Source organism: Cupressus sempervirens, chromosome 4 (genome assembly GCF_028749045.1).
Source record: "Cupressus sempervirens isolate cs-2001-9-10 chromosome 4, ASM2874904v1, whole genome shotgun sequence".
Classification (NCBI taxonomy): Eukaryota; Viridiplantae; Streptophyta; class Pinopsida; order Cupressales; family Cupressaceae; genus Cupressus; species Cupressus sempervirens.
The window spans coordinates 533,205,424-533,227,810 of NC_143121.1; the positions used below are offsets into that span (position 1 = coordinate 533,205,424).

The 22,387-nt window shown below is 34.8% G+C and overlaps 1 protein-coding gene across 1 annotated transcript; it reads left to right on the plus strand.

The window, feature by feature from the left end:
* The first annotated feature begins 7,658 nt into the window (after nt 1-7,658).
* LOC149562273 (glutaredoxin-like) lies at nt 7,659-20,480 on the plus strand. The gene is made up of 4 exons (XM_089825803.1): nt 7,659-7,850; nt 8,016-8,104; nt 17,996-18,094; nt 20,188-20,480. Exons 1-4 carry the CDS (start codon nt 7,795-7,797, stop codon nt 20,250-20,252), a joined length of 309 nt encoding a protein of 102 aa, XP_089681929.1. The 5' UTR covers nt 7,659-7,794; the 3' UTR covers nt 20,253-20,480.
* Nucleotides 20,481-22,387: the final 1,907 nt, after the last annotated feature.

The following is a 22,387-nucleotide window of genomic DNA, read 5'->3' on the forward strand; positions in this document are numbered from 1 at the left end:
GCCACTTTAAGCATGTTCAAGAACTAGAGACATAGAAAATAAAAGTCAAATGATGAGACTCCTCTTAGCAAGCAACACAAGAAAAATGTTAAGACTTGATGCTTTGACTTGGTTGACAAAGTTTGACAATAGTTGATAGCATAGCAAGTTTGATGTTCAAAAGCAATTTCTTCCCAAGAAAGATAGTGACACAAGGAGTAGTCTTCAAACAATCAAGCAAGGGACAAAGCAACCTTGCATGATACAAGCATATGTGAGGTCTTAAAATAAAGTCGTATAACTATCATCATGTAAATGTTCCAAAGATTTCTACAAGTCTAGCACATTCGAGAACACATCAAACAATATCTACCTAAAGGACATGGTTCATTACTCAACAACTTGGCCCACGCTTGATGCTCCTTCACCTCACACCAAGTGGTTTCCCACAAGAGATATTGGCTTTGTCATGGAAATGCCATAAGCATAACCAAGGGAACACATATGGTGAGTGTAAATCTTGGGGTGATCCGGGTAGTCCACTAGGATCAATCCTTGCACCAAGAAGTTGAGAGGCTAAAAAGGGTAGTTACTAACTTGGGATGTTTAGATAGGGCTTTCGTTTATAGTGTTCCTCTTGCTCCCAATTACGGGACACCTCACCTTGCGATGAGTAATCGATCTCGCGATCACAAAAGTACCTTAAGCATTCTTGCCTATGGATCTCCCTATGGTTGAAATCCCATAAGCGATCACACTAGGCGAGGAAAAACACTACGTCTACTAAAGTTTTGTGTCCTTGGTAGCCTTGAGTTTATAGTGGGTTGGAAGAGCCAGATAATCTGCTTGTCCCCACTTGGGTCGTTCCTCTCAGGTTGTCCGAGAGCAGGCCCTCTAAAGGATTCTAACTACAAAAAGAGTGGATCAACTTTCGGAAGTCAAGATTTCTAATTCACCACAAGGGTGAAGAGCATACTCTCCTATTCCAATCATTTTCTCCCAAACACGCTAGGAAGATTCAGTTGCCTCTTACTCTTGAAACCAAATGGTAAGTCAAGATTTCTGATTCACCACAAGGGTAAAGAGCATACTCTCCTATCACCAAAAGATCCCAATTGTAAGTTTTAATGTGCCTAAAAATAAACAACTAGTATATGCCGCACATGTAAAAGTAAAGAACAAGAAAAATTGGGTTTTTATGCGTTGGGCAACCCTGCAAACAATCATTAGTAGCCCTTGTGCATTTAAAGCTTTGACATGCGTTCTTTTTATGCAATGTTTCAATTTTTTTTTTTCACAAGGATGGCAACCTGCAATCACAACTTGTTAGCACCACAAGTTAGTGTGAAATAACATAAAATACTACAATAAAAAGTGGTTAGTTTCCTCAAATACCCAAGTTATCTTCCAATCAAGTGTATGCAAAGAAAGTGCAAACTAATCACAAATGCTCTCATTTGTACTCTTTGTTTTTGACCTAGTCAACAAGATTAGACTTTTTTGCTATTATTTTGGATCCAAAAACATAAATTAAAAGAAGAGACCTCTATTAAAAATCAGAGAGCTTTCCAAAAATGCAAGATATTTAAAAAAATCTCTTCATTTGCGCTCTAGAGATTGATTTTGTCAAAATAGGCCAAATTTATCAAATCAAGTTTTTGGTCCTTAATACGACCTCAAAATTCAAAACACAAAGAAAGAACCCCCATTAGAATTGAAAACCCTTTCTGGAAATGTAAATTTTTCTAAAAAAGACGCTGATGTGCGACCAAAAATGACTTTTTATGAAAAAAAAAAAGAAAATATCATAACTTTCACAAATCACATCAAAATGCTCTAAAAATCAGACTAAAACATTTTGAATACATACCCAACCTAAAAAAAAAATTCAGAATCAAAATCCAAGCGATTTAAAAGATACGATCAAATCTTTAAACCAACTAGATTTTTGGCCTTCAAACCAATCTACTTATGGGTTGGCCTTAAAATCAAAGTGATAATCCTACAAAAGCACTTAATTAGATCCAATATGCTGCTGTAAAAAATCAAAGATGAAATATAAAAGAAAATGGAGCTAGAAACTTGATTCAAGCCCCACGGTGGGCGCCAAAAATGTACATTCGAAAGTGTCCCGCTCTAAACCATTCTATCCAAACGATTCCATGAGTTGGAATTCTTGGATGCCGGTTTAGAGCTCCCTATCCATGGAGTGAAAAAGAGTATATTTCAAGTTCAAGGGCTCTCAGATGAGCCTTAGAGATACTCTTCTTGCTAGTAAACCATGCAATGGGAGGTTCCAAAGACAAGATGCAAGAATGCAAATGTCCCAAGGAGTTCCTCAAGGATGCAATGCAAATGAAGATTAAGCTAGAATGAAATGTGAAGTGTAGCTATCCTAAACATGTATGAGAGTGTTACAATACCATTATTAAGCTATGTGAGATTAAGCTAAATGTAAAAATGAAAGCTAAGCTAAGCTATAATGCCATGATGCCATGGATGAGAGAATATAGACAAGAAATAGAAGTTCTCCACAAAGCTCCAAAGAAACCTATTAGAAAACCTGCAGCATAACAATATTCAAAATGAGGATTGATAAAGGGGGAAAGCTCTCTCCCTTTTAAATATGTATGGACGATAGAGATCAAGATGAAGATGGTGGATGATCAATGGTGGAATTCAAAAATAGGAGTGATCCATGTGCACACACAAGTCAACCAATAGAATATAAGTTGACTTGTCATATAAGACAAAAGTCACAAAGCCTTTCTTTTTAATTGCAAAATAGAAAAAGGACTTTATGTGTGCACTTTAAGTGGGTTAGAAGAATGGGGTGTTTTATTTAATTAAAAGGGGACATGTTCTTTTAATCAAATAATGAACTTAGGATAGCATAGTCAAACTATAGGTTATAATCAAATAAATTGATTATTAGGAACTTGGTCTAGGTAAATGATTAAATTAATTTACCCAAAATGTTGAAAAGGGGGCTAATAGGCTAGATGACCATTTTTAGCTGATTACAGTAGTTGATAAACATTTGCATTCACAATCATAAGAATACAAAGTTTCTCCACTAGGAATACACCAACCCCTAAAATTGAACCCATAAAAAAGAAAAGCTAAGGCTCTGGAAAAAAAGAAGAAGAACAATTACTTATTAGTGATTTTATTGTAGAATGATGGATGACATTTATGTTCCATTGAGCATTCATTGTTAGAATATTTAAAATAAACGAGAGGGGAGTGAATCAATTATCCTTAGGTCTAGATGTACCAATTCAACATTTAATAACGTCAAACAACTTAAAAAAACTCATTAAACAACTTAGTCTATATAGCATCTCATCAACAACTTAACATTCTTTAGCTCTCTATTATGTGTATGTGTCGACAAACAATAAAATAAATAACTACAAAAGTAGCATGCATAACATAACATTCACACAAGTAAATGGCACCAAGATTTAATGTGAAAACTTAATTTGGGAAAAACCACTAGTACATGCTACCAACTTTTCACTCTTCTGAAGTGAGATCAGTTAAGAGCCAACCATGTAAAAAGTTACAAAACACACTATTAGGTGTGACTCTATTAAAGGATTTAATCACCCTACTAGGAGTGGCCTAGTTAGAGGACTTTGTGGATCATTCGATTAGAATGTCACCTTGATTAAAGGATTTACAAATTATTGTTAGGTCAACCTTGATTGAATGAGTTTGAATACCCCAATGGTTAGAAAGTAGCATGAGGTTTGATCTATAAAACATAACCCACTTTGCAAATTCAAATCATGCCGATTCATTGATTGGCCTCCATCATGTTCTCCTTCTCTAATCTTCTTGGCAACCCTTCAAGAAATCACACTTCACCAATCTTCTCCCTTTTCCTCTGATACTTTGTTCTTCACAGGTTCACGAAAAAATACCAATCAACAATTAACCAACCTTAGAAAACATCTCTTTTGCCTCCTTAAATTGGGTGGCTTTGATCTTTTTTTGCTTAAACATCACCATATATCTTAGGGTTAGGTTAGATCCATTAAATCTATCCATAATTTTGTCCTTCCTCTTCTTTCTTGATACTTCTAGAAACTTCTTCTTAAATCCTTGCCTTTGATCACCTAACAAACTCAATTCTTGCATTAAATATGCTTATCCACACATTTTGACCATCTCAAAATTTCAACTATGTCGGCCTCACAACTCGATCCTTTGACAAACTATTATTTTGCTGACACTCAGTCATCACTAGATTGCTCAGTCATTACTATTCACTTCAACACTCAACTTTCCCTAGCTTGCTTGGTCTTCACTATGCTCGGTCATAGCTATCACTCGACTAATACTGTTTACTCGACTAACCTTAAGTTCCTTAATCATTTGGTTCAATAGCCTTGTAAAACTATTTACTTAATTGCTTATCTCCTCTTTTAAAGAGATTAAATTTCCACAATCCATAGCAAATAAACTGATATATTTCTGGATTCGATTGTGTAAAGAATCTTTACACAATCGAATCCAGAAATATATCAGTTTATTATCTCCTCTTTTCAAAACATCAACTCAATTGTATGTCTCACTTCATTTAATTATTAAACAACACATTATCTTGTTAAACACTAATTGATCAAGTGTCATTATTATTCCATCATACTTAATTCTCATCACTCATCAACTTGACTAGCTCATTTAGTTATCTCTCTTTTCAAATCCTCTTCATCAATTAAATAGATACAACTCTCAACATTGTTAGTAAATGTCTTTGTAGTAGGTTTGACATCAATGACAACATAACAATTACTCCAATTATAGTTTCCAACATTCATTCTAATATGTTTTCACATATGATTATATAATTATATAATTTTTAGATTTTTTCTTGGATTAACTAGTCAATAACATTAAGGGTGAGTGAGTAGCTAAGTTGGTGTAAAGGTGAGTCATGAGGTGTAGTGTAAGGCTAATGATCCCAGTGCTACACATGAACCACAATTTGAGTCACACTAGATTACCACAAACCCTTTTAGCTTGTGAATGAGATCCCAAAGGTTAATCTTTCCTCTCTACCCTTGGTTCCAGTTTGTTGGGAAAAACCACAATGGGGATGACATAAGTGTAATTTTGATGGCACATCCAAAGGCAACCCAAGACCACCATGGGATGGATTCATCCTTAGAAATGATAATGGTGACTTTGTAGAACTAGGGGGGGGGGGGGAATGCTTCTAAATGGCATAGATAATGTGGTTGAAGTAGAGGTATCTTTGTTGGCTATTAGAGCTTCCAAAAAATTAGGGATAACCAAACTCCATGTAGAAGAGGATGATTTCAAAATCTCCACGTAAGATGGGAGGGAAACATGGAGGTAGATCGAATGTCAAATTGGGTATTAAATCTTACCATGCTTGAAATAGTGATTGAAGATTTTTGAGATGTGCCTTGGTAGGATGTAATCCATGGGTACAATTATTGAAACATTAATTGAAAGAGACACAATACTTTTGCATTGGAAATTATGTTGGAAAAGTATGTTGTAACTTGTGTTGTTTGCTTGAGATTTAAGTTGTTGGGACCTTTATTTATGGCACTGTTACTAGCAATTTTTTATTCAGTTCTCGTTGCCCACTCAAGAGTTGTATACATTATTGTAGAATGTTTTCTTTATTTAGGGCTAACAAAGTCATTGTGTTCTAGCTGAGGTATTTACATGAAGCAACAATTGAAACATCATTTACCTTGGAGTTCCTAAAGCAACATAATATATTATAAGGATTGATAGGAATAATTAGGATTGACAATTTATTTGAAATTGAACACCCTCAACTCACATAGGTTGTAGAGCTCTTGCTAGGGGAGATGTTCTTCCTAGTCCAGAACTGTCACCACACAAACATCTACTTGATGATAATGGTCTAGGCTCTACAATTGAGAGAATTGAAAGACATTGTGAGATTCATTATGCACCAACTGACTCCACAAGAGACCATATAGGGTTTTGAAAGAATTCTATTAGTTTCAGTACCAGGTTGGGGTATAAACCCTAGAGAAAGGGAGATTGGAATTGATAAAATTCTAGGAACATAACTCACTCCCTTTGTGTGGTGTTGTGTAGAAAGCCAAAGACACTAGAGGTTTAAAGAAGCCAAAATGGGTTGGGAAGCCCTTAAATTGTTAGTGATGATCAACCTCTATGACAATGCCATTGAGAAAATGAAGAAAAGTGTTGGTTGGTTGAAAAATGGTGAGGAGAACTTAAAAGAGAGATTGATTGTACAAGCGGCTACTCCTCAAGGAATTCAAGATGCAAACCTAGTCCTGAATGCAATGATTCGAGAAAGAATTGATGAGTTTGTGCTGCAAACCCTACAATGGAGCCTTTGGCTTTTGGTCAACCCTAAAGTGGGTAATTTCTTTGTGCATGGATGTGATGGTTGTTGTTGTCTACTTTTCCATTTTAAAATTTTTGTGGAACTATGTTTTATTTAGGGAGGCAACTACTTGAGTACTTTTTTGTAGATAAAAACATTAACAAATGTGTAGCATGAACAACAATCCTTTGGCCCAGTTCATTGTAGTAACTATGTAATTACTACTTTGATAGTGAGGGTTTTTGTTTTGGATAATTTTGGGTCATCATTTTGGAAATGGTTAGTATTACTAAACTCTTAGTTTGTTTCTTCCATTGGTACTTCTATTAATCCAGTTTGTGAAGCTCATTCAAGGACAAACAATCGGTGGAGTAGAAATTGGTGTAGGCATGAAGTGACTTGGTGGATGAGACGTTTGATAAAGGTCATTGATGTAGTATAGAGACTATTTTTGGATGTAGGGGTGACACAAAACATTAAAACGTGGCAGTATGTAGGGGCTCTATTGTATTTTGGTGTGTTGTTTATGACAATCCTTTTTGTTGCACTCACTGTAATCAAACTTTTGAAGGATCTAGTGATGATTGTAATGCAAATCTAGTGATAGATCCCTGTGAAGGAAAAATTTGAGGAGGATAAATTGCAACTCTTTATTTATTACCAATAAAATATAATACTTTTATCGAGAAAAAAATAAAAACAAGTCAATAAATATTGTTGTGGAACTTATAATAAAATATTAGACTTCTTAATTAGTCAAATTGATCACATTTCCACAATCCGCTTGAGTGTTGCATAGTGAATTTTTATTTTTTATTGTGTATGTGTTTTTTTAATCAACATTTGAGATCACACACTATCATCCATCATGACAACTAAAGAACAAATAGAGTGTTTATAATGTAAGTTGCTTTCAATATTACTTTCAAATATAAAAGTCATTTGATATAAATCACAATTGATATAACCATGAACTTTCATATAAATTAGTTTGACTTTATATCTAATTAGAACAAAAATGTCATTATAAATTGTTATACATATTTATATATTAATAACATATATTATTATTATTATGATGTTAATGATTGAAACCTTATAATATAATATTTTATATGGATATGAATGAATCTGATATGAATATAATGTACAAAAGAACGAAAACAAAACAACATATATTCATTAAGAAAATTAAAACTATAAAATGATTCTTAAATAAATGAAAACAACTCTTAAAATATAAATAAAATAAAATAATCTTCAATTTTGTTAAAATAAAGTAAAATGATTCTTGAGGAAATGACAGATGGCACAATTTAAAATCCATGACGTAAACACGTATTTTGAAACGCGGTAAAGACCCGAGTTGTCATCTCGTCTGATATAAGGGCAGAGCAGGGGAGTTTGTTTGTGAGTCAATCAGCGATAATTTTGAATTAGTGGCAATGGCAATGGAGAAGGCTAAGTCTCTTGTTTCCTCCCACCCTGCTGTTGTTTTCAGGTTCCATTCTTACCTTTTGATGTTATTCTGGATAATTCAAAATGAGAAACAATGAGGCCTGATTTGGCCTGATTTGGATTTCCGATCTTTTCATGATTTATTTGATAAATCAAAATGGAAAAATAAGTGTGGGCTGCTTCTGTATTTTGTGTTTCTGTATTGCAGCAAGACATCCTGCCCGTATTGCTCTCAAGTCAAGCAACTCTTGGCAACGTTGAGCGCCAAGACAGAGGTCGTTGAACTTGATACCACAAGTTAGTATTATCCCGCAGCCATCAATTTTTTTTGCAATTTTTCCTTGCAAATTTGCTAGCCGATGTCCCCAGTTATGGGCCACTTTAGTATTTTGCCCCAGTTTCGTTATTCTTTACTGCCAATGAATATGTGGATTAGGTTTTAAGCAGTTTTGATTAATGATTTCTTGATCCATAGAGTAATTGGATTGACACTGAATGTTTTGTATCAATTGGAAGCGTATCAGGGTCATATTTCGAGAAAGTGCCTACATATTACTCCCACATAGATCTCGAGGGAGCAGCCAAGGAAAGAATTTGTTTGCTCAAATTGATGTTGGGTTTAGGGTTTTGGTTAAGAGACTTCATTTTACAAGTAGTTGATGATTGTAGATGATAGGTTCTCGGTTCTTAGGCGTTATTTCATGTTTACCATACCATAAAGCATGTTTCTCAACCTATCTTCCTTGATGATCTCTTAGCTGCCTTCTTGTCGCTATTCACTCTTCGGAGGTCAATATAAATTATGTTTGACCAGAAAAAATCATTTTGACCTAGATTTTCTTAAATTCAACACAGACAGCATTTTATCTTGTGCCCACAGTTTTCTACTTTGATAAATGTGAATAAATAGTGTCGATTTAGAGTTTTGTCTTTGGATATAGAGATTGCTCTACGAACTTGCAAAATACTTTGTCTAAGAATGCCACAATTGAAGATGATTAAAGATCAAGAGGTATAAAGACTGAAAGATTCCAATGGATACTAACCTTTTTAAGAAAATGAGAAAAGGCTTGTCCTTGTTAGTAGAGGGAAAATACAAATAACATTCATATCATGAAAACTAGCTTGTTGACCCCTCTCTCTCTCTCTCTCGACACACACACACATATGTATATGTATATATATGTATACATATATACATATACATATATGTGTGTGCGCGCGCGCGCGTGCGTGTGTATGTATATTAAAATAATATCTCCTATGTTATTGTAGAGATTGCCCTATGGACTAGAAAAAAACCCGACTCTAACAATACACCAATTGAAGATGTTTAAAGAACAAGCGCTGGAAAGAATGAAAGATTCCAATCTAGTTCATAGAAAAAGCTTTGATTTTATAAAACATGGATAGTAACCTTCTTTAGAACATTAGGTTTGATGAGAAAAGGCGTGTCTTTGTTATTAGAGGGAAAAGACAAATTAACATTCATTTCATGAAAGCTCTATTAATAATTGTGGGTCCTCTTTGCTAGGATTCATCACTTTTGCAACATAGAATGGTGATGATGATAAGGACAAAAATGGGAATATGTGTATGGGAGACAAAGTGGGTTTTAGAGTTTGTAATTGCTCACATACAATAGGCACATCTCTCTCTCTCTCTCTCTCTCTCTCTCTCTCTCTCTCTTTGTGCGCGCGCGTGCGTGTGTATTAATGTATATGTGTGTTTGTGTGTGTGAGTGTGAGTATTTGTGTTGTTGATGTGAGTTTTATTCCACTACAACTTGCAGAATCAATACCCAATTTTTCGAGATGAAACATCAACTACCCAATCCTCTTTTGATATAAGGCCATCTCTAATGCCAAGATCATGAAATGGCTTCAACGCTGTTTCTTAATTGTGGACTTCACTTAGTTTTATGATGTGCAAGGTTGGTTATCACAAAGGGACTTACACTATTGATTCAGTGAATATCAACTCTTTCTCTTATAGATTTGGCTTTACAATGTGCAATGAAAATATAGTTTTGATCTTCAAACCTTTCCACTTCACCTCAAAATTAACTTCTACTTCTAACTAGGAATGCAAGGAATCATGGTTGAACTTGGACTCTACTAGATGTAATGTAATCAACAACTATACCCAACTAGTGCAAGCTTCTAAGGAACACTCGAATGGTTTTCAAATCAACATCTCCTCTCCAATCCATCAAATGGATGCAAACTAAAGATTCAACATCAATTGAAGTTAGGCACATTCAATCATCGACTTACCACATAAGGCACTTCTACCATCGACAAGAGGCTAGTGGCTCCGATTTGTTCGAGTTAGGCAAATAAACATCAAGATCAACTTCCATTCAACTAAACTACTCCAACATGAAAAGAAATCTACTCCAAGTGAAAGATTGAGGAAACCATGCAACACTTAAAAGCAATATTACGTAATCCACCATGAAAAACCAACAATGAATTATCAATTACTTTTACAAGCATTTTAGCAACATTGTCATCAAGTTTCTTCCTTAGCTATCCTACTCTAATAGCTCTCTCCTGCTCTAATCTCCTAAGCTCATGAATTACAAATGACAAAGCCTTGGCCTTTTGTAGGTGTTCCATTACAACGAATGGCCAAGATCGATTCAAGATCAAGGGCCAAGATTTCTTCCCACAAACCCTAATTAAGGTTGCCAAATTTACAATCGATTACATGAGGGCATCAATTCACGGGCCAGCAAGAAAATTACAATAATTTTGATAGCTAATGAGAAAATAAGACACTTGGCATGTTGTGATTGAGTGTGCTTGAAATTGAAATTTTTTGCTTGGAGGAGACAAGCAATTGTCACCTCATCATTCTTATCCTGTGTTTGGAGTCTTGGTTTGTAGAAGGTGTTAGTTAAAACACTGCAATTTCTTGCTTGATTGTTAGAAAATAACTTTTGATTAACGTTTCAACTCTTTGAGGATGATGGTGATGACATTTGCTTTCAAGTTGCTTCAATCGAATCTCCTTCATCCCTTCAAAATTTTCTTATGGTCTTTACTTGAATTTGGACTTAGGACCTGTAAGCTGGATGTAATTCTTGATTTTTTTTAAAGATGTCCTCGTGTGGTTGGATTTTCTCTGCCTTCTAGAATTTCCTCTTGATTTCGATATGAATTTGTGGATTGATAGCTTGAACATGAATTTGTCCTTCGCACTTGAGTCCTTGAGCTCTAGCCATCTTCGTGTAGCATCTACTTGGTTGTCCTCTTGAGGTCTCAAGATTAGCCTTAACATCACTCCATCTTTTGCCTTGCAAAACAGAAAAGAAAGCTTCATTAAGTTTGTGAAAGAAGTCTGAAAATAAAATCACATCAATTATGAACAAAATGGATTTCTCTTATTCAAGACTAAGCCTTTCTATCTTCTTGAAATGATTAATGTCTCAAGTATTTCCAAAGGCTTGGAAGAAAAAGTTCTTGGGTGGAAATCCTAAGGCGAGAGGATTCCACCAAGCACGACAAAAAAATCATCCCAATTCAGTCACTTAGTGTTTAAATTCCTTTCTTCTATAACTCTCTGATCTACCCATATGATTCATCTTTCATTTTGGATGAGGAAAATAAGGCTAAAGGGAAATTCCAAGTTGGGAGAATTATTGTGGTAGGAATTCTTTGGAGAGAGAATTTCCACCACCAAACATGATCTAGCTTCCCCTTCAACAATTTCTGACATTTCCCTTATTATTGATTAATTTCGCCTCAACTCATCATTCTTCACCTGTAACACTTGCTCAAAGTCAATTTTGGCACAAAGTAAAAGGGGGAAATTCGGGTTTGAGAGGATTAATATGGCGGAAATCCTCTGGAGAGAGGATTTCCTGATTATTTTAAACCTTTCTCTTGTTATCATTAAATCTCTTCTCAAGAGGCATCCTTAATCTCAAACTCTTGTTTAGATTTTTTAAAAACGGAGGGGGTGGAATTCTTGACATTGAAGGAATTCGTGGGTGGAAATCCTAAGCCCAAAGGATTTCCACCAAGTTGCTTTGTTGCCTTACATCTTTTCGAAACTTCATCGTTGCTAAATAATTTCACTTCAACTCAATATCCCTCACCTCTAATACTTTCTTGAAATCCATTTTGGTACAAAGTGAATAGGGGGGAAATTTGGGTTTGGGAGGATTAATGTGGTGGGAATCCCCTCTTTTCAAAGGATTTCCACCAAGCATGATTTCCTTGAAATGTTATTGCCAAAACTTGTTCCTTTTCAACCTCTCCTTGATAGTTCTTCACTTCATTTTTCCTTTTAACTTTGGATTCATGCCTAGATCATATTTGAGTGACTTAGAGGGTGGTGGAGTTTTGGGCTTAGGAGGATTAATGTGGTGGGAATCCTAATTAGAGAGAATTTCCATGGTGGGAACCCGTTGGTCTGAGGGTTTCCACCAAACACAATTTTGCCACTTAGACTCCCAAAACTTGCTATCTCGCATAGCTAATGCTATTCATTTTCAAGTTGCCATGCCTTAGCATGATTTTGGATCAATTTTGAGTTGATGACAAGAATGGTGGAGATCCTAAGGGGAGAGGATATCCACAGTGGGAACCCTCTGGTTAGAGGATTTCCACCAAACATGATTTTGTTGACTCCCAATACTTGCCATCTCACACCCCTCATGCTATTCATTTTCAAGTTGCCATTCCTTAGCATGATTTTTGATCAATTTTGAGTCATCAGGGAGAAGGGTGGAAATCCTAAGGAGAGAGGATTTCCACCGAACATGATTGTAGCAGCTATCCTAAGGAAAATTACCATTCTTCCCTCTCTTAATTATTTTAACATTGTATCAATTAGTTTTCTGCCTTAGCAGAGATCCCTTACAACAAAGTTTGCACCACATCCCTTTGTACTAAGGAGATTCTTGGTCCAATAATTATAGTTGGTGGAATCTCAGAGTTGAGGATTTCCACCACTTTCCAAATTTTCTCACAATCCTTCTCCCATCTCCCAAGCATGTAAAGAATTCTTTCTCAGACTAAAACTATACCCTTCCACTAGGACTTAGGTGACAAGATTGCCTCAAAATACCCTTGCACAAACCCAAACATATATTACTTCCTAGTAGGCTAAAATTGCTCAAACTTAACCTTAGACTTGGAGACTTGAAAATGTTTTGCTAAAGTAAAAGGAGGGGGTCCCCATTTGCAATGGGACAATGGTGTGAAAAGCTCACAACATGTGTATGTGTGTGTGCGCGTGTATGTGATGTAGTGCAAGGTAGTTGTACCTCCAAAGGAGATGACCAAGCCCCCAACAAATACAACACAACAGAAATAAAACAAGATGTAATTGCAAATAACACACGTAGGAACAACAGATCTTCATATACATCACTGAATACTGATTGATTATACAACTCGCATATGAAATGATCAGCAACATGTCAAGATGTAAGGTCCTCCTAGTTACGGCAAGTAGATTCCAAATTATAGACCAAAACTTGCTACTCTCGAGCTTTCTCCAAGCATTTCCTTGATCACCATTTCCATGCTACCAGGGCTCCAAGACATTACATATATAGCCATTAGGACACAGGTTGGCTTTGAGTTCACAATCTCCAATAATAGGAAATGTGCATTACAATATAGACTGGCCCTCAAATAATTAATGACTAGATACATAATACATGAGATAACATTATGCGACCTCAGGTATAGGTTCACATGTTAACCAATTGCCTAGATCCAAGAGGGTGTAAGCTAACTCTTAAATATAGAACCTTATCGAATTAAATACTAGGCATTGTATGAAGAACAACACAAGAAATCAGCACCCGAGAAGATGAAGCATAACTTCTGCCAGTTGTCACATTAAATTCTGTGCACTTAGGATAATGTTCCATGATAGGTCCACAATATGAAACCAAGCTTGTGGAATCTAGAAAGAACAAACAAGTGTTTGCTGAAACAAACTGTCAATCAGATAACTGGAAAATAGGAAACAACAAATATTATTTGGGTGATGCAAGATTGTCAACAGCCCAAGGATATGCCCCTCCATCAGTATGTGTGTATGTATATATGTATCAAAATAATATCTCCTATGTTTTTGTACAAATTGTCCTATGGACTAGCAAAAACCTTCCTCTAACAATACCACAATTAAAGGTGATTAAAGAACAAGAGCTAGAAAGAACAAAAGATTCCAATCTAGTTCGCAGAAAAGATTTGATGCTATAAAACATGGATACAAACCTTCTTTAGAACATCAGTGAGAAAAGGTTTGCCTTTGTTAGCAGAGGGAAAATACAACTTAACATTCCATCATATCATGGAAAGTAGCTTGTTGACCTTGAGAATTTCTCTCTCTCTCTCTCACTCTCTCTCTCTCTCTCTATATATATATATGTATGTATGTATGTATGATGTGTGGAAAAGTATGGTCGGTCCAATTTTACAAGCATTCAAAATCCCTTTCGTATCAATCTTTTTTGAACATTGATATGTTGCAAACCGAAGGAACTATTTAGAATTGAACTAACTTGAGGCCTTCGATTTTGTAATGTGCTTAAAATTCATCTTCGAAGAGCTCATGCACCAAAGATTTTAGGGACTAGAGATGCCTTTGTAGGCTCAATTTAATACAATTAGGTTATAGATGATTCCAAAGGATGGTGATATCAATTTTAATTGCGCCATGCTAATTCCACATGGCCAATCCATATTAGCCACACATTCTAGAGTACTTAATGCATATGAGGAGAAATGCAACCTACACATCATCAAATTAAATTAAATATGTAGTTCACACTATTAATGCACAGTTTAAAGCCCTAGCAACCCTTAAACCCCCATGATTTCATGCTCCTTCTTGCCATGCAAGATCTAAATGACGACAAATTTGATGTCTTACACCCTAGATAACTAGGTTTTAATAATTTGTATGTGAAAATTTTAGTTCGAAATTAATTTTCATTTGCATATGTAAATCCTAAGGGCACAACCAAGATCAAACTCTTAAGTTCTCTTAATCAATCCACCATTAATGTAGGTTAATAGCTAACCTTTGCTCAAATATCAAAATCTCACAAAAGAACCTAAATTACCACAAAGGCATCTTGTAATATCTTCCTGGCAAAATTAGCATTAGCTATTAAGGAGCATATACACACACAATCAAAACACAAGGCTGAATGTGGAACTCTCAAGCATTGTTTTCCAAACACATCATAATCTTTAAATTGTAGTGTAAATTTGTGTAAGCTTAAAGAACCATCGAACAACATATATCCAATAATTAGTCTTTGGTGTCAACATGAAGACAATAGGAGGATTACACATTGCTTGCAAGCAACCTTGATAAGTTCCTAGAGGATGCATTTTTTCTACAAAGAGGTTGCGAGGTTTCAAGGACTTGAAAATGGTCTTCCTGGTGTGGATTTCCGACATGAAAACTTAAAATTGTCAGCTATAATGCCTAAGCTCCCCAAGATTACACATTGCAAGCAACCTTGATAAATTCCTAGAGGATGTATTTTTTCTACAAAGAGGTTGCGAGGTTTCAAGGACTTGAAAATGGTCTTCCTGGTGTGGATTTCCGACACAAGAACTTAAAATTGTCAGCTATAATGCCTAAGCTCCCCCATATAAAATTATGTAGGATCTAGACTACCCAATCCTTAGAACATTACAAGATAACTTTGTCACTACTCATCAATTTTAGAATAAACTTAGTCAGACAAAGAGTTACACTAAAGTTTCTTTATGATCTTCAAATATTTAAGGATTAGTTCTCCCAATATAATCCAAAATGTCAAATGGAATTCAGGGACAAGGTTTTCATCTTATAATCATTTAACATCCAAAGGTAAATATAGAAGGATCAGGCCATTCTCTATACATATTTGAATTTGAAAGGAAAGCTATCTATATTTCCTAGACATAATTAAAACACTCTCGGCACTGCTTATGTGTTGTTATAGAATGAATTAAAAATAGGACATATGAGCTCTAAATACTGCTTTCTTAAACAATTCCCTTTATCTAATTACTTATTTCTCCAAAGTGACCTATGCCATCACCTCCTAAATCTTAAAGCAATTTCTTGTTTTAAGTGTGGGACTTGACAAGTAAGCAGCTGTACAAAATTCAAAATAATTTGAAATATATAAGACAGATTTCGGGGGGTGCAAAGTTAGGGTGCTCCACTATAGGGCCATCCCTCCATCAAAATGCAGAGTTTGTAATTTCTCAGTGTAGCAAGGTATGATTTTCCACATTGGAGAGGTCTGGCAGTGTGCCACAAATGTTGTAATGAGCCATTTATCATTTTTCCAATCATATATAAATTGTTGTGGACTAGCAACTAAGGTACAATGCATTTTGGACAATACACTGTAGCATGCCTGATTTTCAGCATCATTGGTGTTCTGAGAAATTCAATAAGGAAATATGTTTATTGTCTGTATTCTCAATGATCTCTTGTTTAGGGATAAATCCTGTATTTTCTTTTGAGAGTGATTTGTAGATTAGCAGCATTTTGAAATGATGTATGCAGTAAGTCATGATTGCAGCATGACTAAATATTTTAAATTTTAAATTTGAAGATTTCAATAGAGCAGAGAGATTGGCGTTGATTTTCTCGGAAGGCATAAACAACAGAATTGAAGTCTTGTGTGGGGAGTTGTACTGGTTCTCTTTCCACCTTTTTGCATGACAGACATTCCATTATTATTTTGTAAATTCCTGTATCCAGCCTTCAGCATAAAATCACTCAGAGAGGTATCTGCAAGAAATTCTTTCTTCATGGGAAGGCAAGGAGGGATTGAACAAAGTTTTCTTGAGAATTGCATTCTAGCAAACTAGTCCTTGGATTTCTAATTTATCTCCAATCGAAGGTAGAAGTCCTCCACCATCTTTCTCAAGATTGTATGTAGTTGACTAAATTAGATGCAAGTGGGAGGATGCTAGAGTGGCATTTTTAGCAGCCCTCATGAAGGGAGCAAGCTTGTACAAATGATTGATAGTGTATACTTTGCTAAAGTTTTCTACCTTATTGGGTTTATCTAGGGTTAACCTCATGTTACTGTTTTTTTGGCATCTCACTGGGTATCCCCACGACTCAACTCAGGATCCAACCTGCCTTACCTTGGTCTCATGTCCTTTTTATGTTGTTGTTATCATTTACTTGCTTTATGCTTATTCTTGCAAGTTGCTTACAACCAGAGCTCCACTGAATACAGAATCTGAAAGTAAGTTTTTCTTTTGTTAATGTTAAATGTGATGCTAATGTACTTTGAGCATTCTATGTTATTCAATTGAAGCCTAGAAATGGGGAATAACAAACTAATGAATGTAACATTAATATTGGTGAATGGTGCAGTGGAAAATCCATACCACTTGGAGATCAGTGCAATTCCATGCAAAAACATATCTAGAAGTTCTTAAGAGTCATCTTTAAAAAAGGCTACTTAGAACCATCCATCAGAAAACAATGGAGACAAAACAATGTCAAATGTAACACGTTTCTTATTTCTACTACTTGATAGCTAGAAGGGAGATAGAAGACTCCGCTGAGGTTGATGATTAATATCCAAAACAGCTTTACTCATCTGCAAAAAGGTTTGATCTCATATACACAAGTACATGGTATGGTGTTCGCATTAAGATTGTGTGAAAATAACCTAGAACAAGCTTGAAGATGAAGTACCAATTGAGGAGAAAAACCAGGAATGGAAAGAGATATTATTCGTTTCCTTGCTTCCATGGTAGGAATCAGTTGACACCAATGATTGCTGGTAAAGAGAAAAAGTAAAGAAAGGATGTTTCAGTCAATACCTGACATGATAGTAAAGAGAAAAGTGAATAGAAGAATGCTTTGATCCTCATTGATCTGAGCAGCATTCATGAAATAATGAAATTGGGGCTTGGCATCTGTTAGCCTGAGATTTGTTTTCTTGTGAATATTTTTCATATGAGTGACCAATAATACCGTCTAGGCTTGGAGTGGCAAGGGGATGATAATAAGGGTGGAATTGTGCATGGGCTTATGCAAATGCAGTTTTGATTCTCATATGTTGTACTGAGCATATATTGATTCATTGAATGTATTTTGTAGATTTCTGTTCAATAATTTACCTTGAGCTCTGTTAATATGTTTTTGATTATATGCTATTATTGTTTGATTTCACTCATACAGGTGATGGACCAGATATACAGGCAGCTTTGAAAGAATGGACAGGACAACGAACTGTCCCAAATGTATTCATTGGAGGCACACACATTGGTGGCTGTGATGGTTAGTAATTTAATGCAGAAACTTAAATAGTGCTTAGTTTATAGTATGCTTTTTACATTAATAGAAGTTTTTCATTTCAACATTTTTAATTCAATGTCATAACATCTTTCTTTCCTTTGATAGCCGAATTCCTTTTTATATCACTGTATTGCTATGTAATATTTCATACGGGGATGTGTTTTATATAATTTGCACATTTGCAACTTTTTGAAAGAGAGTCATAAAGCCTCTAAAAGTACGTAAAAGGAACTTTATTTTTTGTTTTCAATATATTAGTGAGGGTTCTATAGAGTCTCTCTCCTGTGTGTGTGAAATGATGAGAAAACATAAATCTGGTAAAGAATTATCATAGAAAGCCTTTTGAACTCTTACTACCTCATATACGCACATTAGATGGTATTTTTGTTGTTTTCCCAGGATTCTGATTGAAAACCAAAGCCCAATCCACGCCTCCTGGAGATTCCATATCATGCTGCTTCATTGATTTGAGAGGTTGTGGCTCATATGGAATAAATTCCTTATTTAAAAGGATGAGAGGCTCTCAGGATTAATTGGAGGCTTTCTTGCTGCTTCCACCCTATACTTTATAGGGGATTTAATCACAGCACCACAACTCAGAGAAAGCAAAAGAAATCTTGGGAGGTTGCTTGCTGACTGTAATACTTATAACTACTCTATTAATACCATTTTAAACGGCTCTCTGTTCTATCTCACACCTCTAGAGAAGAAAGAGATTTAGGAGCCACATCAATGCCCCCAACCTTTTGAAAAAGCTGAACACTTAGTTCCTAGAAGTAGGCACAACAATGCTACTAGAGGAGAATTGTAAACCGAATGGATGATAAAATTCAAGGTAGACTTCACTTAAAAATTGGGCTGCTGAAATAGATAAAGATTTCATTTGTCTTCCTCATTGCGTGAAGGTTTAGGATTTGCATGATTGAAGTTATTAAAATTAAGTTTAGGAAGATTTACATAAATTTTTTAAAAACCAAATCACACAGGCACAATTGGAAAATTATGGTTTTTTGGGCATGTGTGGGTATGGTATCCAAAATACATCCATGCTGTATCAAACACACCCAGCGAAGGGCAGCCTCAAGTAACTAATACCTAATGGAATACAATGAGGGCCATTAGATTATATTTTGGATCAATAGTGGCAACTAAAGCTTGATGATTTAAGTCCTACAGTAACTTATTTTAATATTATATGTTTGGTAAACTAATTTAGGTTTCTGGGATTACTTAAAAAATATGTAGGCAAATTTGATATAATTATGTACATAAATGCTTTGGTAATTTAAATAAAAATAAAATAAAATATTGCAAAAATGTGGCTTTTCTCACCGTAAAACTTGAAGCATTAGCCAAATTATGGCATCCAACGTGCATCCATGCTGTATTGAACACACTGAGGAAGGGGCAGCCTCAAGTAAATAATACCTTATCGAATACAATGAGGGCCATTAGATTATAGTTTGGATCAGTGGTGGCAAACAAAATGAGGGCCATTAAATTATATTTTGGATCAATGTTGGCAACTAAAGATTGATGATACAAGTCCTAAAGTAGCTAATAATAATATATTTTTGGCAAATTAATTTAGATTTCTAGGATAACTTAAACAATATGTAGGAAAATTTGATCTAGTCATGTACATAAATGCTTTGATTATTTAAATAAAAATAAAATAAAATTTTGTTAAATGTGGCCTTTCCCACTGTACTCGAACCATTAGCCAAATTTTGATTTCTAGACTTTTAACTATTAACCAATTGCTGAATATCAGCTACTAAAAAAACACTATTTTGACTAATCAGCCACTACAAAAACCACTGTCTGAATTCTGAGCCCATAACTGAACAAAAGGAGAAAAAGCCATATTGATGTATCTGAACCCCCAAGTTCTTATCCATCACCATAATCCCCATAATAGGATCAACTCTTATTATTATGCAGCGAATTTCCAGGAATCAAAATATGAACAGTATACATTGTAATGTTAGCCTTTTGGACTCTGTTTTTTTTGGGCTGTTCCTCACGTTTACAAAGATTGCATTACTTGAAGACCTTTATTTTTCTGTGTGCAGATACTGTTGCAAAGCATAAAAGTGGACAGCTTGTACCACTATTATCAGCGGCTGGTGCTCTTTGAGAATTGTTTGGTTAGTGTTAATATGACAACAAATGAAGGAATTTTGTTTACGGAACAATGGATATGTATAATTGCACATGCATATTGTACACAGACTCTGCTTCATATTTAAAATAGTATACGGTTGTACTTGAGATATATGCCAGGTTTTCATATTAATAAATTCTCTGAGAAGTATTTGGTTGGTTTTAATATGAAGATAAATAAAGGATATTCTTCTATAAAAAATCACCGCAGACTGCATATAGTGCAGCATATATAAGGCACTATATGGTTGTATTTGAGATTTATACTAGGATTCAATCTTAATTCTTTCTGTGGTTGACACTAGAGAACATTTAATAGAACTGTAATAGAGTCTGTTGTGTTGAAAAAGGTGAATTAGTAAGAAATTCTGTGCTACTTAACACCCAATGATTATATCCAATCAAATCTATTTCTGCCGCTTTTATTGGTAGCCAGAATCTGTTGTGTTAGGTGAAAAAATTAATCATATATGAAACAAGAAAGTCTGCTACTTTACCCCATTAAATCCATATCCATCAACCCATTTCTTTCACATGGTTTTGGCAAGCAAGAATTTTTTGAGGTCATTTGATTTTTTGGCTTAATGAAAAATTCAAAAATCCATTATCAAAACTTAGATCTCCCCTGATTGTATTGGTGGGCGTGAAAATTTTGGAAGGATTGCGACAATCTTTTGTATCCATATATATTTATAAAATTAAATTATGTCCTAGACAGCTGTCAATTTGTAAATGGCAACCTTCAAAGTTTACCAAAGCTTGTATATGTTAAACGTATGCGAGAAATTTTTAGAAGATTACTGTTATTTGGATTTTGTTTTTTATGCCATTTAAAAAAAAATAGATTGTCCTGAACTAAGCAATTTTTAAATTGTAACCAGCAACGTTTAACCAGTCTTGTATCTGTGCAAATTTATGGATGTTAACTGTAACTTGTGGCTTTCCTTTTCTTGCAGTTATATGTCTAAAATATTTTTCAACCGACGGAAGAAATATTATTACTTTTATTAACAAAGAATTATTATTATATTCATTACTAGAATAGACGAAAAGCAGTATTAGTTACATATAAAAGTAATATTACTTGCATATTTATATATAGGAGAACAATATCATTTTTTGAATGAAAGATTTTTTTTTAAAATATTAGATATAGAAAATAAACCATTACAAACTCCTGTAGCAATCTTTAGGTTTGATCAGATCATTAAAATAGCTAAATATGACTAAGAGATACTATCGGGTACTAGCAGATGTAGCAGTGAAATTCTTCGAATTCCATACAACCGATAGATATAGACTATGAAAAAGGCAGTTATATGCCACTGCAATTCCCCTTCTTGGTTCTCTTAGTATCAGCATCTTCATCCTTCTCATTGTATTGTTTGACGAACTCGAGGATGCCCTGCAGAAAGGGTTGGTTCTCTTTCTTGTTATTTGCCCATATCTGGCCATATAGACTCTCTGTTACACTGACAATTACTAGCCCCTTTCAGAGTAGCTTTTCAAAATTTCCTTTTTGAAGCCTTGAGGTCACTTAATCTGAGAGGAAACGTATAAGAATATGCATTTTTAATAAAACTTGGAAATTACTCTTCCTCTACCTTGATAATTTTCTTCATTTCTAAGTGTCCATAGATGTCATAAATCTTAGTGGATAAAATAAACTAGAAGTGATTCATTTGATTTGAAATATGTGTGATTTTACCAGGTAAGATATCAAATCAATCAGAGTTACCATGTCGATCATGCAAGTTAGGACAAAACATGTACTACACTTCTCTAGCAAAACAACAATAAAAATAATTCTGTTTAACAATATGGAATTCTGTATATGTTACAGATTTCATCTGTCTCGTATGATGCTTTATATGGCGATCCCTGAAGGAGTAACGATCATTTGAATATTACCTTTTCACAATCCAAGCTGTTCTTCCGAATGTCATCAAGAAAATTTTGCTAATCCTTGTTAGTTAACATTATATTCCATCTGTTATTAAGGACAGTAAAAATAGAATCATTGTTTGATAAAAAGTCAAAAATGCTTTTAGAGGAAGCAGTCCCAAACCAGAGCCATCTGGCCAACAAATCATTTTTGGTCAGTCATTC